General features: G+C 33.6%; 4 protein-coding genes across 5 annotated transcripts; 2 read left to right on the top strand and 2 right to left on the bottom strand.

Annotated features, from left to right (window-relative positions):
* Positions 1-235: 235 nt before the first annotated feature.
* Positions 236-5,603, bottom strand: LOC107863523 (beta-1,6-galactosyltransferase GALT31A). Of its 2 annotated transcripts, XM_047413587.1 has the most exons (12): positions 5,197-5,603; positions 4,956-5,065; positions 3,956-4,055; positions 3,804-3,865; positions 3,466-3,677; positions 3,322-3,385; positions 3,151-3,223; positions 2,128-2,248; positions 1,590-1,677; positions 1,384-1,509; positions 1,167-1,276; positions 236-577 (listed from the first exon to the last, which is right to left on the bottom strand). In XM_047413587.1, exons 1-12 carry the CDS (start codon positions 5,197-5,199, stop codon positions 429-431), a joined length of 1,218 nt encoding a protein of 405 aa, XP_047269543.1. In that variant the 5' UTR covers positions 5,200-5,603; the 3' UTR covers positions 236-428. The 2 variants fall into 2 exon arrangements, with proteins under 2 accessions (XP_047269543.1, XP_047269539.1); XM_047413583.1 differs by having other exon boundaries at positions 4,956-5,602.
* Positions 5,604-10,450: 4,847 nt separating this feature from the next.
* LOC107863532 (50S ribosomal protein L11, chloroplastic) lies at positions 10,451-13,326 on the top strand. The gene is made up of 4 exons (XM_016709485.2): positions 10,451-10,794; positions 10,892-11,064; positions 11,160-11,223; positions 12,992-13,326. Exons 1-4 carry the CDS (start codon positions 10,575-10,577, stop codon positions 13,201-13,203), a joined length of 669 nt encoding a protein of 222 aa, XP_016564971.2. The 5' UTR covers positions 10,451-10,574; the 3' UTR covers positions 13,204-13,326.
* A 920-nt stretch (positions 13,327-14,246) lies between these two features.
* LOC107863537 (soluble inorganic pyrophosphatase PPA1) lies at positions 14,247-16,539 on the top strand. The gene is made up of 9 exons (XM_016709494.2): positions 14,247-14,625; positions 14,774-14,882; positions 14,966-14,994; positions 15,339-15,404; positions 15,486-15,593; positions 15,682-15,747; positions 15,847-15,967; positions 16,058-16,139; positions 16,247-16,539. The coding sequence occupies exons 2-9, from the start codon at positions 14,780-14,782 to the stop codon at positions 16,287-16,289; spliced, it is 618 nt and encodes a 205-aa protein (XP_016564980.1). The 5' UTR covers positions 14,247-14,625; positions 14,774-14,779; the 3' UTR covers positions 16,290-16,539.
* A 79-nt stretch (positions 16,540-16,618) lies between these two features.
* LOC107863545 (mitochondrial import inner membrane translocase subunit Tim13) lies at positions 16,619-20,195 on the bottom strand. The gene is made up of 2 exons (XM_016709508.2): positions 20,003-20,195; positions 16,619-17,097 (listed from the first exon to the last, which is right to left on the bottom strand). The coding sequence occupies exons 1-2, from the start codon at positions 20,108-20,110 to the stop codon at positions 16,951-16,953; spliced, it is 255 nt and encodes an 84-aa protein (XP_016564994.2). The 5' UTR covers positions 20,111-20,195; the 3' UTR covers positions 16,619-16,950.
* Between the last annotated feature and the right edge of the window lie 5,004 nt (positions 20,196-25,199).

The following is a 25,199-nucleotide window of genomic DNA, read 5'->3' as shown; positions in this document are numbered from 1 at the left end:
CTACAAATACCTATAAGTTCAATGTGATTTTGATTTGTTAGTTTATAGTATTACTTTGTGGTGTCTTATTACTGTTATTTCATGTTGCTTCTAGCTTTGAACTAGAGGGGGCATTACTAAATATTCCGTCCACTCAGCCAAATGTCACTTCAACTACTTATTGGTACTATATGCTTAGGTCATGTCAATTTTTTCATTCCTTAATGGGTAGTAACATAGTTGGCCCTTCAGCAGCTTTGGAATTCCATGATCATCAATTTTAATTTCTGCCTAACTAATAAACTGAATGATTAATTGAGTTGGTGAACATTGCAGATTTCAAGTGACATGGCTTTGATAAACAAAAATTAGGCCCATCACATGCTACTCACAAATTTTACAATACGATTGGAGTTGCAACCAAAAGAATCAAGCATAATCATAAACTTTCAGAAACTGGCATGCCATATTGCTCCATTTCCCTCTCCGCAGCGCTGGTGGACCTCTTCCATCCTTTCTACTGATTTACAAATTCCACTACAGCTCCAATCGAATGATACAGCACAAGTGTTCCCAGCTTGGGCCTTCCACTCGCAGTCTTTCAGTTAAGAGGGAAAATAATCCAGTCATGAAAATCGAAGTAGTAATGCGCCGGTGCGTAAACTTAGGAGACGAAATTGCACAAAGAAAGATCGCAAACTATTCTTGATGACCAACAGTTCAAACTCAACTCATCAGACAAACTAGACATGAACATGATATGGAGGTCTAACCAATGGATCATCTGAATCTATGCTAAGAACCCAAAGAGTATTTTGTGCAAGCACTATCTTGAAACTCCCTAAGGTAAGGACACCAAAGAACTGTACAATCTTTAGATTTTACTGAGAACAAGATTCTGGGAGTGTTTTTATGGCAATATATGCAAGAAAGATTTGATTGGAGGATGGCCTGATTATGTTGCTCTCCGAGTGTAAATGGAGATTGGTGCTTGCAATTTTTTACAAGAACTTTCAGACCTTGTAGGGAGGTCTAGGACAACAGTGAGCATTAATATCTTCAGTCGCCTCTATTGCCTTGTGCCAAGGTGCAAATTGCAGTGAAATCTTTGTTGGAATTTTCATGCGATAACATAGAAACCAGCACATCATAGAGAGTATTCAAGTGAATAGGCGTTAGCGTCTTACCTGGGGGTGTTCCACAGCACAAACTTCGTTCATCAATATGTTCAACATCAAGCCCAATAAACCAAGAGCCAAGAGAAACATCTTCATTTGCATACCTATGGAGAATGTGTCTGACGAGAAATTCTTTGTGAATAAACAGTAGATTGTGACCAGTAAAGCACATGCATATGCAATAAACTGAAACCTTGAGAAAAAACTTATGAAGCAAAAGGTGTACCCATTGATCGATATGTAGGTAGCCAAATCCTTGGAGATCGCATATATTTGTCCAGTTGCATGCCTAAAATACTTATTTCCCTCCTCACCAAATTTCCAGTATTCCGGTTCATGGTACTTCACTCCTCTGCACAAAAAGTATGTCATACTTGAAAATTTTGAACCTTGAAGTAGAACTGTAGAAGCTCATTATGGATCTAGACTTACTTCTGCGAGAGAACAGGTCCAGATTTCATGCAACCCACATACACACGAGGTTTAGATCGATGATGGTCTAACAGTGAACCTAAAACACCTGTGACAAAATATGAAATTAGTACATATTAATCAGTCTCCTACTTAGTGTTGAGAGGATGCATTACTAATTGACTAGCTTAATGCTTAATATAAACCTAAAATAACTCTCCTCTTTTATCAGGGCGCAGGACTAGCACTGTTGAGCAATACACATGCAAAATCAATTTAGCGGCAAATAAGTTCTAGTCATATTTGTACTACTTAGGTCCAATGTTCGCTAGGACTCAAATCTTCTTAGAGATTTATATGCAAGTATAAACATAGAGAACCTAAATTTATAAATATTGGATAGAGCCGTGTTCAGATGGTGCAACATGGATAATGAAATATTTTATAGGCGGCCGAGTTAGCTCGATTTTATGTAGTTCTTGTTGTACTGTCCTAATTAGTGTGGACCTTCTATTACTCAGAATTCAGAATAAAAAAATTCTAATAAAACTTTACTAACCCAGATTGACATGCACATCATCGTCAACTTTGATAAAGAAGTCAGCATCCCACTTTGCCACTGCAGTTGAAAAGTATATTTGAGTCTTAGAGGACAGTTCATGATATCCTTCCACGTGATTCTGCAAGACAAAATGTATCACATAATAATAAATAGTAAAATGGTCAGTCAACAAAATCCAACTAAAGCTTTTAGATTTTTGTCACACTATTGTTCTCTCTTCCATGTTGATAGAATCACCATGGCATGTTATAGATGATAACAACAACATACCCAGTGTAATCCCACATGTGGAGTTTGGGAAGGGTATGATGTATGCAGACCTTACCACTACCTTTATGGGGTAGAGATGTTGTTTCTGACAGACCCTCGGCTTAAAAGGAATGTCATCGAAGCAGGATTGCTAGAAAAAATAACCACATAGCATGATAGAAAGCAAATAAAGCAACAAAAAGTACCACACTTAAAAGAATAGGAGACTATGCAATTCCTAAATACTAGTACTACTACCGGCATGTTGTAGATGATAGACTTGAAAATAGAAAAACATACTCCATGTGAAGATCATACAGATGGGCATAGGATGCAGGAGGACAGAAGATAAAGAAAAAAGATGCACCGTTTTTTTTATTTATTTGGATTAGTGAAAAGAATGATCTATAATAAACATTAACTGCATGTTAGATCAATGGACCTCTCTTTTTACAGGCATATCTATAGACACATTCATACACGTTTTAAGCATATCCACTGATAAAAAGCATGAACTATTAAAAGCATTAACATCATGTATAAACAGTAGATTTCAATGCCATATGGTTTTTTAATCAGGAAGATGAAAGATTGCTAGTTTCATATTTATACAATTGAAAAGTTCACTCTATTCTTTTGGAAAGGGGAAGAGGATAATCTCAGGGGAAGTAAAATGTAATTCAAATTATCTTGCTAATGGATAAACATGAAAGCAAAAAACGGAATACGATAAGAATTTCTACATGATATGCACTATAACAGCGAACTTACCAGTCGGAAGAAATCATTATGTTGTGCATCCTCAGCATCTATAGCACGATCTAAGACTCCACCTGGGGTTGCACTGGTCATCATCTCAGTCCATTATTAATGCGAAAAGAGAACAGTGACTGCATAACAAAATCCTTTTTAGGAATCATTCAATCTTCAACATTAATTTACCTGTGCCCTATCACAAACCGTATGATGATACCCTTCTCCTTTTCCAACTTTGTTAGATCCTTCCCTATATAGTTAATCAAAGCAATGTTAACCAACAATATTTCTTGGCTTAAGAAGAAATTCATACCAGGTTGATAATCAAACCTTGAGGCATCCAAGTATCCCTAATTGAATCCCTGCGTTTTCTGCTGCTGAAAGCAGTAATGATTCCCATTACAAAGAAAACCTTAGAACGGTTATTCAAAGGCTCAATTACTGGTTTCCTATCAGGAGTAGATATTTCTTCATTTTCTGTTTTAGCAGTTCTAGCGGAAGCAAGCTTCATTTCCAGAGAAGATATTGTTTTGTCCAATCCCCTAAAATTTTTGTGGCACACAATGATATTGGATTATTAAGCAGAATGTCAAAACTTAATTCTAATTTTAATGAATATAATCACTAGCTTGGAACCTATACACAGAAGGAAGGGCACAGAAAGTTACATGATTACATCGTGTGTTTTAGAAACTTGGAAGAGAATATCTCCTGCTACCAGAGAAGTATCCTGCATCAACATCAACCAACCCGGGAATCAGTTTATCTACTTATTTTGTAAGACTATGAAACCTAAAACGCCACGTTCCTGCTGACTTACCTTTTTCTCGCACTCAAGAACAGGATGAAGTTCCTGTGACATATGTTCCACAGATAAAGCATCGTTCACTGTTCTAACAGGACCAGACACTGTCAATAACCTAAGAAAAAGTAACTCAATGTGTTGTCAAAGGCATACAATATGTTGCAAGAAACTAACACAGAATTTTAACAGTATACGTGGAATACAACTACGTAGTAATACTTGTAATACCAAAACTATGTAAGATGCGATTCAGCATTGGGTCTGCAGCTACTTACCAATACTGACATTCAATTAACACACAGTAACTATCAACACCAAATAAGATGTAGGAAGTCCCTCTTCTAAATTGACAAATACACGCATTTACAATACACGGAAAGCCATGAAGTTATGGAATCAAAGAACAGGTGGAATCTTGATAGACATGTCCATTTAAATTATATGCTTATGGAATCTTGATAATTGACCCATCAAAAGATACTGAATATGCAAGCTTATGACTTGAAGGATCTCGGAAGATGCCAACGGCTTCAACCGAATTAATCAAAGCTAACGAGCTCTCTCATAGTATTTCTAGAATACGGACACACCACTAACGAGTTCACCAATATATATCTAGTTTTAAAGAGAGACCACGGGCCCATATTATACCTTAGAAATTAGACTCTGGTCTCCCAAAGGCAAGTTTGACAGTAACATTCTGAACCTTATAAGTAGCTTTATATTTTGTGGAAGAAATATAATTCAGCTAATCCAAGTAAGACAGACGAAGGTCGTTGCCCAACCTTAATACACTAATCCATTGTTCATTGTGTACATATATCATTCTGAGATGGCACCCAGCAACAGTTGAGCAAAATGCAGATACATTCCTATTATTTTTCCTGGAATATGCTAAGTGTTGATAACCTGGAACCCACACTAACTGGTCTCAGCCGGAGTTTCAAGAAGCCGAGCTTGATCACATTGTTAGTAAAAAGACGGGATTTTGCGGGGAAATGGTAGGTAGGAGTACCTGTTGACAACAAAAACACCTAAACAGAAGCTGGCAATGCAGAGCAGAGAGACCCATCTAGCTGAGAGGCCAGCTGACTTGTACTGTGGTGACCTGCTTCCGCTCCCTACCTTCAAACCTCCCATTTTTCCAAGTAAATTAAAGTTAGCTTCTCTCGCTCAAAACTTTTTTTTTTTCAAAGTCAGTGGAAAGGGGATATAGACAGAAGCGCCACGCGCTATCATTACCAATCATACCATACCATGCTAAATTTGGGAAAGGGATGGTCTTTTTTTCAAAAACCAAGCTCAAGCAGGACAATGGGGACCAGGTTTGCAAATATAGGACACTTCATGCCCTCTGCTTCATACCACTACAATTTCAAATTTTTTTAAACAAGAAAGACAAAACAAAAAAAAAAAAAAAAAAAAAAGAAGCTTTCATCTTCTCTCTTGTTTTTATACTCCTTTATGTAATTACCACTTTGTCCTCCATTTTAAACAAAGGGATTACTAGCAGTGATGAACAAAATAATTATTCCAATAATGGATAATTATTGCTAGCATTTGAGGGAGATGTGCATTCTGTAATCACAAGCAATATTCATGATGATTATGTGTGAAGAAAAGTTGAACAGGTGGAGGGAATATGGTAGTATCATTTCGGTGTTTATGGAGTGATATAACAGAGCATGGAAAATAAAAAAGAAAAGTCTACGATTTTGGTTCACTAGTTGGTATATGTGTAATGTACTCCGTCCATCTCAACGCTTTTTACGAATATATTACCAAGATTCAAGAGATTCTTTGAGATTGATTAATACTATTGTCTGTTAAGTTGGTTAGACATATATATATATATTGATATTCGGTAAATATCGGATACCAAACAGTATTAATATCTTTTACCAAATTCAATTTCGAATATCGAAATATTAAAATTTTACTCCCAAATACCGAATTATCAAATATCAATTACCTGATTTTTCGATTTGGTTTGATAATTCAGTTTTTGGTATTTTATGTCCAGTCCTAAAAAATAACCAATAATGAATTCTAGAAACTTGTCTAAACCGGTACAAGAGCAAAACTTTTTTGGTTGTGATTTTTTCATATATCTTTAAATGTTTTGAATTATAAATTATTGTGCCTGATAATATTTTTTACATAACTTTTAAATAGGTAAGTTTTATTTCAAAAAATTAAATATTACATGTCTAAATTCACGATCAAATTTAAGTTGTTTGACTATTGAAATTTGAATTGTACAACATAAATTAAACATAGTACTTGAGGAATTATAATATAAAAGGAATTCTTTGATCCATGTACAATAATATAATGTCGCTCATAGAAAACAGACAAGTAGTTGTCGAACTAATTGAAGTGTGCCCCAATTAGACAAAATTAGAAAGAAAGCATATAATGAGGACTTAGATTAAGGAGTAAGACGGGGAAAGTTGAGCATATAATAAGCGGAGTACGTGCGTACGTATATATTGCCTATTGGACAGGTTTAAACGAATGCATCATATATTTGAAAAAAACAAAACAGTAAACAAGGTAGCTAGTTGGTTAGACGCAACGAAAACAATTGCCACAATCTGCTTCGAGGAATTAAATGTAAAATTAGTTGTCTTCTTATCTTATTTTAAGTTTATTCATATGAGTGCAAACTCTCACACCCCAACCTACATATACATTTGGCACGTATTGATTGACATATGCCAAATAAGATTTCAACAATTTGAAAATACAATAGAAATGTACTCTTATCAAATCAAGAATGACAGGAGGGAAACTATGCAAGTATACATAAGAGGCATATAGCCAAAAACCGCCTATTCAACTAAATATACAACATTTTTGTGCATATACCCACGAGTCCACGACAACGTTTATAAGGCCTCTACAGATACCTAAGCTCAATGTGGTTGGGACAAGACCCCAACCTACCCATAATGTTTGTGTGTACATCAAAGCTTAGAAAAAGGATGTACTAGATTCAATGGCTCCAGATAGAATTGGAGCTCACCAATTATAATTGAACATTAACACTAACGGTCTAGTCGGGTGCTCTCTGCCACCCTATGCGTCTGTACCTGTAGTGTGAGTTCAGTACCTGGCAACAAAGGGACGTGAGAGGTGATAGAAAAGTACTCGTATTTAAGATGAACAAATTAAAGTATATAACAAGGCTCATAAGAAGGAATCATCACATGGGGTAAGCTAAAACTCAAAGAAATTGAGAGACAACAGGTAGAAATGTCTGTCGTGCCTTCTTATTTTAGATATATTGTGCTTGTGTTTTGGATTGTTCTCCGAAGCATTTGAAATCATTTAGATTCTTGTAGGTTCACATATTTCTTTTAGCATTCCGGAATTAAAGCATTCAAAAGAGTAGGACATCCAATCGAGTAGCTTAACCAAATAGGAAGTCCAAATAAGTAGGACGTTTAAGCTAGTAGGCGAAGGAAATAGCTAAAGCGAGCACATAGGGGGCTTACTTTGTCTCACATTCGTTTTATTTTCCAAATCTCATTCTTTTCAACTATTAATACCTTCACTTTTGCATACTTAAACACCTTAAGACTTTAGGCTCAAATATAGTCTCATTTTTTTCAAGCCCGGCCAATTAATCTCGTCCATGCAACTTATTAGTCATTACATCTGACTTGAACAAAAGTGAGAATCTCGCTGACAATGTCCTCTTCAAATCCACATAACTCTTAATCTAGAATTGAGTGATTAGATTTGCTGGAATCTAGACTCAGAGGCATTTAATTTGATAGCGTAGTATGTATACTCTCTAAGTATTCATAAGTAATTATGGTGGATCACTTGAAGTGACTTTACTTATACTTTTGTTTTGAGGCTTCCCTTCACCTAGAACTTTGGTTTAACAATTCACACGGGGTATGTATCCCCTCCTCCCAATTTCACATCAATTCGTTAATTACCATCTAACAAATAACAGATTAACATAGACACACGGGGTGTTAATTAAAACTTTCATTTTTATAGTTATATATCCTTTGCCTTCTAAGGCTTTCCTTCATAGTGTCCTGGCAGGTGGCAACTATTACCGGAACAAAGCAAGAAACAATATTTGGAGGGGTACAGCCATCCTCTTGGAAACATCTACACAAACAAGAAAACCAGCAAACAGTAAGCAAATGATTCATTATTAATTAAGCTTAAATCAGCATCATTTCCACTAATATAAGAATATTACCCTCTTTGTTCATCTTTACTTCTTCATGTTTGACACTCTTTAAGAAATACTGATAAATAAGAGAGTGATTTTACTATATTATTCCTATTAATTTTTAGTCAATATAAATATTGAAAAATGAATATACTAGTAGTATTCAATAACATGGTTGAAATAAATATAAAATGACAAATCATCTCTTTATTTTCTAAATTAGCTAGATAAATACTCCATCCGTCCTATTTTATGTGTCGTCATTTTCTTTTTGGTCTATTTCAAAAAGAATATTATCTTTTCTTATTTGATAACTATTTAATCATTTTATCCTTACTGGATCTCATTTATAAATAAAAAACAAGACAATCAAAAAATAAACATTAAAATATAAACTTTATAATCATTTTTTTTCTTAAACTTTGTGCTTCATCAAATGGCGATATATAAAATGGGGCGGATGGAGTAGTAAAGTTGGACAACTTGTTTTAAAATAGTGGACAATTAATAAAGATGTACGAAAGAGTATTAATCAGTTGGAACTGCAAATTGTAAGACGACTTTTAAGACTCGGTTTTGGATACATCGCCTTTGTTACTATTCCTTTTCCTAAATTGCTCCAGTTATTTGAAGGCGTTCGTACCAGTTTGTCCGTTGTTTTCTATTTACTCGAACTTGTCTGTGTTTATTTAGGTTACTAGCTTTACTAACCAAGTTGGTTTATTGCTTTAAACTCTGTTGAGTATGATCTTGTGAGGTATACATGCAGTTTGATGTGCTGACTGACTTGAGTCGCTTGTTGCAGTAAAATTGACATTAAACTCGTTAAAAATAAGTTGGTAAACAAATCCCCCTAAAATATTACTCCATGTAAAATTTGTGGTAGTATATAAATCTACATGTAATTTATTTGAATCTTTTTCACTTATAATATAATATGTACAGTAGACATAATCTGACAAGTATGCCCAAGTTTCTTTTTGAAAAGAAACAGTTAGTTCTAAGAAGAGAATTCATAAATATGTGCTCGGTACAAGTAAGATAAGAAAAATAAATACTATAGTAAAAAACAAAGAGAAGCGGGCAAATGGAATGAAGAGAAAACAGAAACTAGAAATGAGTTCGGAAAGAAGTCAATTTAGGGGGAAGCAACATAGATCTGCACAAGGGACAGTTGACGTGTCCGTGGTTGACCCAAGTATCGAGGCATCCCCTGTGGAAGACATGTCTGCAGGTGATGAGTTGTCTGACCTCCTCATCTAGCTCCATGGATTCAAGGCAGATGGAGCATGATGATGATGATTCCTTCTTGATCATCATCCCTTGATAATCGCGGTAGAGTATTATGGGGACTTTGAGCTTGACGGCGGCTGTGGCAACCTCCATTGGAACGGTGACAAGGCAATTGCCGTCTAATAGGAGGATGTAACTATTTGGACTGTAGCTGGAATCCGCATCCTCTTCCTCTTCCTCTTGAGGGGGAGCTTTGTACAGACCCAGCCGACTCACCGCAACAATCACCATCAATTTCACTTGTCTCCATAACAACCTCAATTTCGGTAATTCCATAGCATACAGCAGCAACCCCATCACTCCCACTACCACAAAACAAAAGCTTTTCTTACTCGAAAAATACACAAATACCATCCAGCTTACCCTTTCGAGTTTCCCCAGTGTATAAATAGAGTGCTCGACAGATTGTATTTTCCACCCTTTAATTAATCTCTTTAATTTCTTGTGAAATATTTTTTTTAAATTTTTTTTTTTTACTATTTATAAGGATAAAAATAGGAAATATACAAATAAAATCTTCTTGCTCAATTTATGTGATACACTTTTTTTTAAAAAGAATATTATCTTTCTATAATTAGAAAAAAAATAATTTCTTTTTAGTTTTAATGAAATTATATATTGTGACTCGTTCAATTACCAGCTAAGTTTGCCTAACTGTTCTTTAGGCAATTATTCTATTTAATCATCAAACAATTTATTGATATGCAGTTCAATGGAAAACTTTCGTGTATGATGATAACAAGATTTAAATGCAAATCGTTGCGGTAAAAGTACAAAGAAGAGAGGCAAAGTAATACATGAAAAAGGATAGACATTAGTAATACATTTCTTAATATAAAATAGAATGTATAACCAACGCAAACATTAATAAAAAAGTAAAATAAGGAGCAGTACATTAATCTGATGTAATACATACACTAACTTTTACAGTACATTCTACCAAACAGTCCCTTAAATCTTCGGACCTATAGAGAGAAGTTTCCTATATTGGGCCTTATATGTGGTTGTAGTGCAAAAGTATGATGGGCCCAGAGGCCCAAATAAATAGGAAGAAGATAGGAAAGGAGACGAGAGTGTTATCCACTCCTCTGTTCGGATTTCTTTTCTCCTTCTTCATTCAGAAAGAAAGAAATAAAAAAAATGGCGTATTTATCGACTTGCAATAATTCAGGGAAATTGTGCTCCTCATTTGCACCTTCAACTCTTAATTTGTCTTCGTTCCAACGCGTCTCTGTTCAGTTCCTTCACACCCACAACCGCAATTCTTCTTCTAATTCTTCTTCTTCTTCTTCCACTGCAAGGCCTCTCACTGTCATTTCCATGGCTCCTCCTAAGCCCGCTGGTGGTAAAGCCAAGAAAGGTACCTACTTTCTCTGCTGTTCTTTTCTTTTGCCTTGTTTAGTGTTTTTGCCCAAGAAAGGTCTAAACAATGGATTTTGTGGGTTGCATACATACAGTGACTGGTATTATAAAGCTGGCTCTGGAGGCAGGAAAGGCAACCCCTGCTCCACCTGTGGGTCCGGCCTTGGGTTCCAAAGGTGTTAACATTATGGCATTCTGTAAGGATTACAATGCCAGAACTGCTGACAAACCTGGATATGTCATTCCTGTCGAAATCACCGTCTATGATGTCTGTCCTGTTACTTAAAACTCCTCTCAGTTACTACATCGTCCCCTTCCCTTCCCTTTAATCTCACTATTATTATTATGCCTATTCACTTCCAGGATAGAAGCTTCACTTTTGTCTTGAAGACCCCACCTGCTTCTGTTTTGCTGCTCAAGGCTGCAGGTACTATTTCGATGAATTAGCTGCAAATATTCAATATACATTCACTTTCACCTTCAACTACTATATAGTTTAGAGGCAAGTCACCAAATTCACAAAATCTGCTTTAGCTCTATAGACTTATAGATTACTTATAAAAGAAAAGTCTTTAGTCAATAGACTTGTCGATTGCTCATAAAAGAAAGTTCTTTAGTCTCTAGACATGGAATTTTTTGACAGCAAGTAAGATGAAGGGCTATAATTGGCCAAAGACGGTTAAACGCCTCCCTTGTGCACTTCCTAAACCAAAGCCACCCATGAAGACTACCACTTGATATATTGCCCCATGATCTTGGCTTGAATGAGGCACTAGAACATGATTTTGGCGGATGGTAGTTAAATGCCCCATCGTGCACTTTATAAACAATAGATGCCTGTGAAGACTACAACTCAATGCACTATCCAATGATCTTGGCTTGAATCGGGAATTGGAACAGGTTCCTTAGAGTCTTCTTTATGAAGATTTTCCCACCTTCCATGATTCTTTTCATACTAGGATGTTGACATGTAAGTTTAATGAAATACTAGATTGAGAACTCCCATTTTTTATTTTCCATGTTGCTCTGCTAGATGGGTGTTTGAAAAGAAGGGAGAAAGGAAAAACAAGAAATATTGAAATCTGAATTAGAAAAACAGTTGGGACCAGTGTTATCAAAGGTACACTCAAGCCTTGAATTGAAGCTTAAACCGTGTTGAGCTCTTCGCCTCGCGTAATGTGCGCTTCAGTGTCTTCATCAAGGTTGTAAGGCATACTTTTCCTTGCCAATGAGCCTCCTTTGAAGAGGCGACACTAAGCAATTGCTATTTCACTTTATAAAAAAAAATTCAATTTCTTTGTTTATAGATTTACCATTCATGCTTATAACTTTCAGTCTTGGACCAAACATATATTTGTATTTCTTTTCCTTTGCACATTTTTTCATTAAAGCCTGCACGTCCCAATGGACCATAGAGCTTTTTTGCACTTTTTGCTTTTGATAGCACTGGTTGGGTGTTGGGACTCTCTCTCTCTCTCTTTGTGGTTGGAGAATGACTGACCCGTCTTTATGTTCTGGCTGCGGTTTTCATCTTATAACCTATAGTTTTATGATCATCCGAAACAGGCAATTGATTCAAACATTTATCGTTTGGATCTACAAACACATTGCTGAATTAACCTACCCCGTTGGGAATTCTAAGAATGTATTGCACTATTTGGAGCATGCTGATCTTGCTTCACCAAGCTATAAAACTCATTGAAATGAACCCCTCGTTTATTTGATAAGAACTATTTTTGGGTTACTGTTCATTGTAATAACATGAAAGGTAATTTTCAAAGTAGATAACAGTCGGTAAAATAAGTCTGCTGATCTCTTCAAGTGTGATTGGACAACTTGAAGAGAAAGTAAGAATCATTAGCTTATTCTAGTAGGTCTTTTTTTGTGTACTGCTGATATCCCCCTTCTCTGGTATATGGGGACAACCCCCTGTTTTTTCCTAGTTTTTTCAGAAAAATTGTCAGCACTGATTTAGTTCTTGATCATCTTGATGAATAAGATCTTTATTATCCCAAAAATAAAAAGTGTTATTCCACAAGTGTTCAATCAAAGTAGTACGTCTTGTAGATGTGAATGTGAATTTGTGCGGGAGTTTTGCTTTTACAGAGCTTCTATGGTGCACTTACTCTATCTATACTGTGGTAGCATACAAATGTTTGGACTCTTATGGATGAGCTTTATTTATAACTTTGTAGGAGTGGAAAAAGGTTCGAAGGACCCACAGAGGGAGAAAGTGGGAAAAATAACTATAGATCAGTTGAAGGCAATTGCTCAAGAGAAGCTACCAGATCTTAATTGTTCTACGATTGAATCTGCGATGAGGATTATAGCTGGCACTGCAGCAAATATGGGAATTGACATTGACCCTCCCGTTCTTGAACCTAAAAAGAAAGAACTTGTGCTCTAGTTTTGCCTTCGTGTCTGTGTAATCTATCCAGCAATTGGTAGAAAAGTGGATTGCCTGGCAGTGTACCTTCAAATATTTGTCTCTATTGAATAGTCAGCTATAAATTTGTTTCAATTCTTTGGACTCTTGGTTCCTTTTTTGTTTTGAATATATGATGAATGGCTAGACACACTTTGAAGTGCTGATGTGAGCCAATCCAAGATTGACCTCCAACTTTTCGTCCAAAGCCTGTGATATAAAAAGGTAGTTGTCCTGAGCAGCTTGAAAACACTTGCAAGATATGGTTCTGAAGGGAGAAACTCATATCCTGGAGATTGTAGTAAATGCAACTCTCCCCTAGTTACTGTAAAATCTCTATGGGGCCTCACCCTGAATATATTGCACAAACTATATACTCGTTATGTATCAGTTGAGTTGAGGACACCTGTCTTTTGTCATTTTTATGTTCAGGTGCTTATTGCATTTCCATAAACTGAAGAAGAGACATTACCGTTGCTACAAACACAGCAGCAACTGAAGGGGATTTTCTGCGTGAATTGTTTCTAACTACATCATTTATCCAGAGAAGATGGGACAAACATTCATTAAAAATTTATTGGAGATCAGAGACTAATATATTGGAGATTAATGAATATGCCAACTGTTGAAGTTTCAGTTGAGAGAAATAGAATGGCAACCGAATAGCCAGTAATATACAAAAGCATAGCCGAGTCACCAATATGTATGATCGGACTGATTAGGGTTAAATAAAAACTTCCTTTTCATAATAATAACTGGTGGGTTTCATTAATGAAAAGAAAATATGGGCCGCATTGTGATTTTCCATCGATTCTTTTATGTCATGACAGGTTGGAACTTTATTAATACTGTTATAGATAAATGTTTTAGAGCTGTGGTCCTCTCTGCATTAAAAACTTTTAAAAAGAGAAAAAAACAAGTGTAAGAAAGAGATATGCTAAAAGTCAACGTGCATGTCTGGCTGGAAATGAGGAATTGGGAAGCAACAAAGAAGACTTAAAGGGTCTGTTATACGCGTTTGCGCAAGTAGTCTGGACGTGGTGGATACAATTAAAAAAAAAGACAACATATCCAAGATCTGGCCATCATGGGCGTTGATTGATTTATTCCGTAGGTGAATTAAAATATAAAAAATAATTTTAGAAAGAAGGAAAGGCAGAGGGAAAAGGAGGGCCTTGAATATTGAAGTTATAAGAGGAAAAGGAATCGGACAAGGAATATTAATTTCTTATAATCCCACCCGTCCCGCGTGGAAACTGGAAAGCTGTCTTGTTTCACCTAACAGGGCGCTGTACTATACATTATATATTAAGAGAGAGAGTTGCATCCACAAATGTCACTTCCTTTCTCCATATATACAGAGACCAAACATCCTTTTTAATTATTCCTTCTTTTCAATCCACGGTACGTAACATGATCGCATTAATTACTTGGAATCTCTCAGCTTTTAGTTTTTTCCCTTCTACTTTCGATTCCGTACAGGTTTAATTTGTTCCTTCATGTACGTACGTAGTCAATTTTGATTTGATTTTCTTCATGTACGTGCCTGCAGCTAAAAATGAGTGATGAACAAAGGCGCGCCCCTCGTTTGAATGAGAGGATCCTCTCATCATTGTCCAGGAGGTCTGTTGCCGCTCACCCTTGGCACGATCTCGAGATAGGTGCGTACATAGCTTCTCTTCACTATTAGCAGCACACACATACATCTTATCATTCCTTAATTCCCTGTTGCTTTCTTGTGTAGGACCTGAAGCTCCAAGCGTTTTCAATGTTGTAAGTCTATACATGTTACCTCAACTGATGGTCTGATTCACTGAAATCAGTATGCATATATATATATATATATACGAGAACATATATGTTCTGAGCTCCGATCAAATTATTTTGTCGCGGAACACTGATTAAGTTCTTAATTATTCCGATCCAATGCTAACTTGATTGTTTCAATCTGCCAAAAATTGATACCGTCTTAATTATCTAATCCTTCTTTGCCCGTATTGATTATGATTATATGATGGGAGAAAAGGATTCCTTGGGACCAACAAGTCATATATCTTTGTTTTTCAAATTATACTCTTCTTTTTGTTGGCTAATTACTGTCTGCATTATCCTTGCAGGTCATTGAGATATCGAAAGGCAGTAAAGTCAAATACGAGCTTGACAAGAAAACTGGTCTCATTAAGGCATGATCTCAATGTGTGCGTTCTCTGTGTTCCGATAAATATAGTCAATCTCCCTTAATGCCATATAACATCTATTTTCAGGTTGATCGGGTCCTCTACTCATCAATGGTGTACCCCCAGAACTATGGCTTCATTCCTCGTACGCTATGTGAAGATAATGACCCCATGGATGTACTAGTGCTCATGCAGGTAATTTAATTAGGCCGGTGGGGTGCCTTCCAATACAATTAATAGTGATCCTCCTATTGCATGAAACTGAAATTGTTTCTTCAACCAGGAGCCTGTCCTCCCAGGTTGTTTCCTTCGAGCTAGGGCCATAGGCTTGATGCCTATGATTGATCAGGTTACTAATTCCTATTATTATATACATCGCTGCCTGTAGGTTAAACTTTATTTCCTGCATGATAATTAAAAGGACTAAATTTCTAGTTCATCAATCCAGGGTGAGAAGGATGATAAGATAATAGCAGTGTGTGCTGATGATCCAGAATATCGCCACTACACTGATATAAACCAGCTTGCTCCTCACCGTCTGGCAGAAATTCGCCGCTTTTTTGAAGACTGTATGCTCTTGATAAGTTTAATTAATTTTTGCTTCATTTCTAGATAATAATGAATTTACTAGAAGTATAATTTTCTTAACTTGTCACCAGACAAGAAGCTTGAGAACAAGGAAGTTGCTGTCAATGAGTTTCTGCCTCCAACTACTGCTGTCCAAGCCATCCAATACTCAATGTATGATGTTTACTTCATCCACCTAGTTGATAGTATGATAGTTTGAGCTAATTAATGATTTTGTGTTTAAGAGATATTTGAACATTTGCATTGTTACTTTCATGCAGGGACCTCTATGCCGAATACATATTACACACACTGAGAAAGTGATCAGATGCTCCTATGCAGCATTCTACCAAAGTAGTGGATTAATTTATTGCAAGTGAAAAGACAGTTGCAAGTCGTTTCATGTTACTGTAATGCAGCCAGATGGTCGTGTTTTTCTTTTCATAATTATTATTTTCTTTGTACTATTTGTTTTTGGCAGTTTGTCACGCAAAAGGGAGTGTTAAATATTATAGCGGAATTAACTAATAAATGTCATTTAATTCAGTACATGAATCAAACTACTTCATGTTGAGTCTAGTCTGCTATATTGAATCTTCTGGATCAGAAATGAAACAAGATCTAAACTCTATGGGGTTGATCCTAACCAAAGATGAATCAAGATCAAATTCATGTTTTTATTGTTCAACCTTTAAAGTTCTCATCAAGTGTACATTCAAAATTACAGGTGAAATCATAATATGAAAATGCAATTATGTGACATATCTGCATGGCACTTAGGTCACATAAGCAACGTGCATCATTGCACTTGTTAACCTCAATGGTAGTATGCTATAGATAAAACTTTGAAAGTTTTAGAATACCATCTTCTACAAAATACTTGAAAGAAAACCATCTTTAAAACGTTCAAAAATGATAAAAAGTTTATCATAACTAAAGAGATGCATTCCGTTCTCGAGCAAGCAAGGCCTTCACAATTACTGCTTCAGCGTTGACTGAAGAGAGCTTTGCTGATTATGCCAGTGGCCTCGATATATCTATCAACACACCTTGAGATGCAACTGCCCTCACTCCCACTTAGGCTGCTCCCTGGTTTGGTGATACACTTGTCAAAGCATTTGTCCCTCACCGTCTAATATAATTGAAAAGGGTTAGTATTAAATCTTCTGCAAACAGACAAGGAGATTTGCAGACACAGAAAACATGTTGTACATCACAAGTTGCAACATCAGATTTATTGACTCAATCTACTTCTCCAAAAGATGTTTCAAACGCTCCACAACAAATTATGTACGACAGCTGACAAGCCAAATAACTTAATTGTGAAAACAGAATACAAAAGAAACAAGGATGGTAAATAAGTGGAATGATGAAATTAGAGAAGACAACACAGTAAGAGCATGGTAAATGAATGCACTGGCCAATTTCAGATTCCCCTTAGGAAAAATACTAATCTCTGACAGTGTCACTAATTGCTTGAGAAGCTATTCTTCCCTGCCCAAATAATGGAAGGAACCTCTAAAGGCTACACAAGGGTTAAGATTTCATGGAATTGTTTTTTTTCATTCAGCTGATGTCAGCAGAAAAAAAAATCAGACAATCTGCTTTTTCTTGCAATATGAGATTGATTGCCACAACTCCTATTTGTATTTTACATTTTATTGGTGTTGTTAGGAAATCTGCACAGATGAGATATTTTAAAGAAGCCACTGAATAACCAACTCTTATTTGTATTACACAAGGTAAGTTGTCGTTGGCATTTCTATCAACCAATTTTATCATAATTATATATTAGCTCCAGTACCCAAAGACAAGAGAATGCTAATTCATACTTTACTCGATCCCAAAATATCTATCCGACGTGACTTGTGCAATTACTAAATAGAGATTATTAATTGTTACCCACAACTCAGTAATTATGTTTTCTTCATCAAAAAGGGAAGTGTATTTGGGAGGTCAAACTACTATATGTTTCTCACTTCTTACAATTAAGTCTATTGTCAGGTGTATAGAGGTGGTCAAGAGATCCGAGTTAAGAATATCTAGCAATAGGAATCCACAATTCTGTGAGACTTTTCCTATCCAAGATGATGGTTCCTAAAAATCTCTTATACAAACTCTGACTTGAAGATTTACAACTACAGATGATGAGAGAAAATCTTGGACATACATTCCCAAACAATATGATGGGCTCTTCATCTATTTTGTGAAAGTCTAGTTTCTGTTACTATTTGTTATTTTTTTACTACCAATTGTTTATTGTTCTTCTATTGCTTTTGTCTTAAGGCAGGAGTCTATCGAAAACAACCTCACTATCTAAGGTAGCCTCCACAAATGGAGTGGATACATGGCGTCGAAACCTTATTGCAGTGCATAGAAACTATTTTATAGCTTAGTTTTTTCTGGGTTCTAATCCTTTTAGTTTTTTCTCTTTTGGATGTAATCCCTGGCGTTTTCTTCATGCTAGTTTTAACATCACTAATACTTACCATTTCAAAATAAAAGAGGACAAAGTGGACCTACAATCACATAGAGAGAAGTAATCCAATCACATAAAGAGAAGTAATCTAAAAATTTTACAATTACATGGAATCAGTGTTTTGAAAGGCGCTCGTCTTAGTGCTTCAAGCGTGAGGTGAGGTGCAACTCTCCTACTTTCTTCCGACAAGGATAGACTTGGGTAGAAGGCGATCCTGAGGTGGCGAGGTGTGAAGTATCAGTCTTTTTAGATATGACTTAAAACTAACTGTTTTCATTTAGGATTTTTTGGCAACTCTCTCAATCGACAACAGACCTATGCACCAGCTCTTACTCTTCGCTGCCAAGTACGCTACTATTCTTTCTTCTTACCCTTTGTTTTCTGGCAACATTTTTTACACTTTTTTGTGGTTCTTGTGTAGCTTCCTCCTCCTCGGCTTTCATCCTCATTTTACAAGCTTGTCTCTCTGTTTCTTCCTGACGCTGTTTTCATCCTCTCCTTTGTCACAACTTCTTGGTTCTTCCATTGTTTCTTTCCATTTCAGTTACAATTTTTTTAAATTTTAATGCAATCTAGTTCTAGACTTCTAATATCTACCGTCTACTTCGAGTTTTTGAATTAAAATATTTGCTATTTTTTATAATCGTGGTGTCCAGGCCAACTTTTTAAAAATACATTTGCTAATATGTTATTGTTATTGAGCTTTTGGTTATTTATATGTGCACAATTAATGTTTTAAATTTTTTGCATTAATTGGCACTTCACTTCAAAAGGGCGGTGAAGCAGCCCCATCATTTTTTCACATCTTACCTTCATCAATATGACTTAACTAGGAGACAACAACAATAATTATTCCTCAATCTCAAACAAGTTGATCTAAATAATCTACAATTACTGCAAATCAGTACTGACTTAACCAAGCAAACTAAAAAGGAAAAAGACAAGTCAAGTGTCTATTAAATTAGTGGTCGATGAAACGGGGAGAGAACCATGAGATCTTAGCTCCATAAGAGAAAAATTGCACAAGGTGGTTTCTCATCATCTGCCTTAACCTTGGTAGACAAAGTCACATGACACCGGTGTTGGTGTGAGAGGTACAAGGTACTAGTGGAACACAACCATCATAAAAAAGTGAGCTTTGTTACACAACACTCCTAATGTTAATCTGCTCGCCTGATAGAATCTACTAGACATGAAGGAAACTGAAATTTGTAATTCGAAAAAACATGGACATGAGCAGTACATGACAGACATACAACTTGTGTCGTCAACCTCTACATTGACTCTGGTCTTTCCTTGCATAGAATACCAGATAGTTTACGAAGCAGTGCCCTGAATACAGCAAAAAAAGTTTAGAAGAGTGGGATGGCTCCTTAAAAATCCCCAACCTCGTAGATGCCTAGGAATAATCGTAAAAGCTTATAGGCAGGAAAGGCTTAAATACCAAAAGTATATTACTTTACTATACAAGAAAGGCATGTTTTCTCCTCAGATGAGTAATAAACAGGTGACAAATTTGTAGAAGCGCAAAGATGAAAGAATAGATATGAGATGAAACCTCGAGAAATTGCTCAGCGTAAGCCTGAGTAAGCTGAGTTTTGACCTGGTCCATGATGTCATTCGTCGATGATGATGATCCACTTGAAGCCGACGAAAAAGAATCCATACCCCCGATTCTAAAACCCTAGAGCTTGTTGGTCTAAAATAAAGCAAGCTAAAACCCCTTCCTTGTCAATTAGAGTACTGATTTTGCAAGTGTATTTATCAGATGGAGGGTTAGGATAGGGCTGGGCCCTAAATAAACAGCCCAAGTTCATACTAAGACATGTGGGTAACATGGCCCATTTCTTCCGGTAAATGCGCCTGCGTGTTTGGAATAGTACCAGTGTTCAATGAAATTTTGCTCGTAAATGTGTAGACATTTTCTCTGTACCATTTTATTCTCACATGTTTATGCAAGAAGAATTTATATATGTACAAAATATTTGTGACATTAGAGCAGCATGGCCCGTGCATTAAGATATTTATTAGTCTTTTTATGTTTAAATAAAAAATTTTAATAAAAGAATTGCATATGCTTTCTAGGATTCATCCGAAATATATGTTATTTTAATATGTATTTAGATAATTTAAGTTGTTAACTATTGTAATTTATAATTTTTTTTATTTAATTTTTAAATTAATATACGTTACTTTTCTTGTCCAAATTTTTGTGGCATTGATAGTCAATTATATTTTAAAAACAATTTAAGTTTTTAATTATTGTGATTTATAATACTTTTCTTCTATTCCAATTCCAGTGACACTAATATAATTTCAAGAGTCGACCAAATATTTTATATCTTTTAAATTTTTTAAGTTGTTAATTATTGTGATTTCTAGTAATTTTCATGTAATTTTTTTGAAATATATAACATATTAAATTATTTTTGGATATTTTAAGTTGTTAACAATTGTAATTTATAATACTTTTTATGTAATTTTTGAATAATATATGTTACTCTCCTTGTCCAAAATTTAGTGTCGACAACAGTCAATTATAATTTTTAAATAATTTAAATTTTCTATCATTGTGATTTATAATATTTTTTCTATCTCAACTTATGTGGCACAATACTTAAATAACCATAATAATTAATTAGGGGTGATATAGTAAAATCACGACTGAAACAACTGAAGTAGAAATAAGTCAATTTTTTTTTTAATTATTGTTATTTACAATACTTTTTATTTCATTTTCAAACAATATATGTTGCTTTATATCTTCTTCTGTCCCGTTTCAATTTATGTGACACTAATATAATTTTGATAGTCAATCAAATATTTTATGTTGACATATCATTTTGTTATTCTTATTTTTCTAATACATAAATGACTTATAATAAAGAGTGATATAGTAAAATCATTGTTCGAAAGACGAAAATTTAATTTAAAACATTAAGAGTTAATTTTATATTTTATGTCTATTTTATTTTTTATTAAATATTATTTATTTTCTTAATACCTAGATGACTCATAATAATTAATTAAGAGGGATTGATTATGCTATTACTATAAAAATTATTATAATTTTATCATAACCAATAGTAATCATTGATAATTCACCGGAATAGTATATTAATTAAATACGGGATGCTATATTTGCATATGCAAAATATGATATTATTAAACATTATTAGATTGTGCATTATATTTATCTTTCACAATAATAAAATTTTAATATATATTTTTCTTTATTTCTTTTTTAACTTGATACATATTGACCCAACACAAATTCTAAGAAAATACTCCTTAGAAATTTATTTTATTAAATTAAATTTATCAATTTTGTACTTTAAAAATTTAAAGTTAAGTTTAAATATTAGTATTTCTATATAAGAAAAAATTAATTTTAAAATTTAAATTTACTAAAATAAATAAATAAATAAAAAGATTATAGTCAATTAAAATAATAAAATTGACTTACTTTAAATATTTAGTTGCATTTAATTAAGATAATTTTTTATTTTGTCATGATTTATGTTGCACCGATAAAATTTTGAAAGTTGAATAGAACTTTTATCTATTTTTAAAAAAGTATTTTAACTTGTTAATTATTGTAATTTATAATAATTTTTAAGTAATTATCAAATAATATATTTACTCCTTGTGTCCCAATTTATGTGGGTTCGATACAATTTTGAGAGCCAACTAAAATTTTTATATATCTTTTAAATATTTTAAGTTGTTAATTATTATGATTTGCAGTACTTTTTCTTTTATCTCAATTTATATGACATTGCTAAAATAATGAGAGTCAATAAATTTTTTATATGTCTTTTAAATATTTTAAATTATTAATTATTGTGATTTGTGGTAACAAATTAGTTTTGAACATGATAGCCAATTAAATAAATAAAAATATTTACTTCCAATATGTAGTTATAGTTAATTAATATAAATTAATAGAATATATTAAATATTTAAATCATTATGATGAAACAATAAAATTATTATATATTGGGGCATGATATGTAATTAAGTGGGAGTAGAGGGTTTTTTTGGTAAGAGTCAATAACATTTCTATATGTCTTTTAAATATTTTAAGTTATTAAGTATTGTGATTTGTGGTAATAAATTAGTTTTGAACATGATAGACAATTAAATAAATAAAAATATTTACTTCCAATATGTAGTTATAGTTAATTAATATAAATTAATAAAATATATTAAATATTTAAATTATTATAATAAAATAATGAAATTATTATATAGTAGGACATGATATATAACTAAGTGAAAATAATTAGATTTTTTGGTAATTGCAAGAAGTAGAAAAGAAAAGAAATACAAAGTCTATGCCAATGCTAGCATTAATAGCTCATTCCATCATTCGAACCCCCTATTGATCTATAAATAACGTCGAAGACAACATTGCTCCAAAGCTTACCTTTTAACTAAGTTAATTAAAAGTTTAGTTAAAATAACCTTACATGTTTTTGAAAAATTATTTTACTTTTCACAAGATGCGTTTACATTATTTACATTTTTCACAAGCTTACCTTTTAACAAGATGCTTACAATCTATACATATTTGTTTTCACTTTTTTCACTACTTAGCAGCCGTTTGATCATGAAAATTATTTATATTTTTTTAAAAAATTACTTCACTTTAGTGAAAAAATGAAAACAAAATGCGTTTAGTCATAAAAATTCTAAATACAATTCTGGAATTGTATTTGAAAAAATGAAAACAGGTTTTACTTGTTTTTACTTTTTTCACTCATACTTCTCTAAAAAAATTTCAAAAACAACTTTAATTTATATTCATAGCTAAACACAACTCCAACTCCAACTCCAACTTTAAAGAATTATGATTTTCATGGCCAAATGAGGCTAGAATCATTTGGTACATGGATAAATTTAGCTCAAATTATAATTTTGAAATTACAATTTGTAGATAAAATAATTTCAACTAGGCCATAGTGCATGCACCAGCAAACAGTTTGGAACTGGTAATTGATTAATTAAGTAATTACGTCACAGGTATATAGAACGAGTTAAGTTGATAGTATAAAATAATACTTGTAGTTTGAACATGTGATAGTACATACAATTTTATATTAACGAGATATGTAGTATATAATACGACAAACGACCATTAGGCTGGCCTTGGTTTGGCAACACTAATTTAATCTTTCCAATTTGTGAGAGCGACATGGCTTTCGATGGGCCTGCTCTTAATTATAAAAAATACTCCCATCATTTTATTTTAGGGGTTTACGTTGACTTGATACTTTTTTTTATAAATTATTTATTAGATATTAGTTATATTAAATATATTTTTAAAATATAAATTTGAGTAATATATACTTTATTTATCATTTAATGATCGGAATAATGTTGGAAGATATGATAAACTTATTTTAATTTTATAAATTGAATAAGTAAATTAAAATAATTATTCATAGTAAGATAACTAAATAGATCGAAGGAGTACATATATATATATATATGTTTTGCAACTAATTTTACTCTAAACTAGAATTCTTTTAATTAACTGCAGCTTATTTGGCCACATTTTTTTTAATTTATCCAAATTCAATTCAAATTATTGAATTTGATTATTGCTTCAAGTTTTCTTTTGTTAAAAAAAGTATAATGATTCCAGTGACCATACAAGTATATGTCAGAAGCCCCTCGGCTAAAGCTTTTTTCTTAGCTCCATATATCGAGTGGACTATTAAATTATCTTATCATGTTAAATAGTTGTAATTAATAAAATTGAATAGCTAGATCACCAATAAGATAATACTAAGTGTTTGGTGTTACTCCTAAGTCCTAAACTCCTAATTATAAGCTCGTTAATTCAACTTTTTACGTACGTACATTTAATACCATAATTCTGTATATATGGTTTGTATATCTATATCTATATCAGAGTATTGTGTTAAATATATGCTGTGCACCCACAATAACAACTAGGTTGGTTGGTGAGATGGTTCGGTATGCCACTTGAAAGTTGTTCTTAATGTGTGATTGCTCAGGTTTGAGCCCCAAGAACAACGTTTTATTGCTCCTTTTATCATCTTCCAATTTTCTATTGCGTGATTGCTCTGTGTCGAACCCCAACAACAATGTTTCTTTATTGCTCCTTTTTTCATTTTCCAAGTTTCTTTACACTTATTGTGCAAATGTATATATTTATCTTTTGATTAAAAAAGACTTCCTACTTAGTAGTCATTTATTTCATACTTTTTCTTTTTGCTTTTATGTACTGTGGATATTATTGAGCTATTTTTTATTTTATTTCAAAATACAAGCTTCTCTCCATCTTCAAAAGGTAAATATTCTCCCTAGCTTATACTGTATAATATTTATTTTCTTTTAATCTTTTGATCATTGAGTTATTTTTTATTTAAAAAATTAGCAATTTAAAGTTTGAGATAGACTTAAATCAAACGTTACCCGTTGCAACTATGTAGCAAACAAATCTCACGAATTTCATATTTTTCAAAAACTTTCTATTATTGTTTAAAATATAAAAGTACGTTGAATTTAAGTACGGTGAATAACACACTTTTGTCATATTAAATCTAATTAATGATATTCAATAATATTAAAATTTTGCTTATAAAATACTATAATTAATAAGTTTTCAAAGAAAGAAATGTCGAACTTTGACACTATTAATTACTATATTTAAATATAGAGATGCACCCGTCAAGCTTAAATCCTGGGTTTGCCTCTAGGAGCATATTGAGGCACATCAGTGT

The sequence above is a fragment of the Capsicum annuum genome, chromosome 1, assembly GCF_002878395.1.
Source record: "Capsicum annuum cultivar UCD-10X-F1 chromosome 1, UCD10Xv1.1, whole genome shotgun sequence".
Lineage (NCBI taxonomy): Eukaryota > Viridiplantae > Streptophyta > Magnoliopsida > Solanales > Solanaceae > Capsicum > Capsicum annuum.
This window is presented reverse-complemented; position numbering and strand designations above follow the sequence as displayed.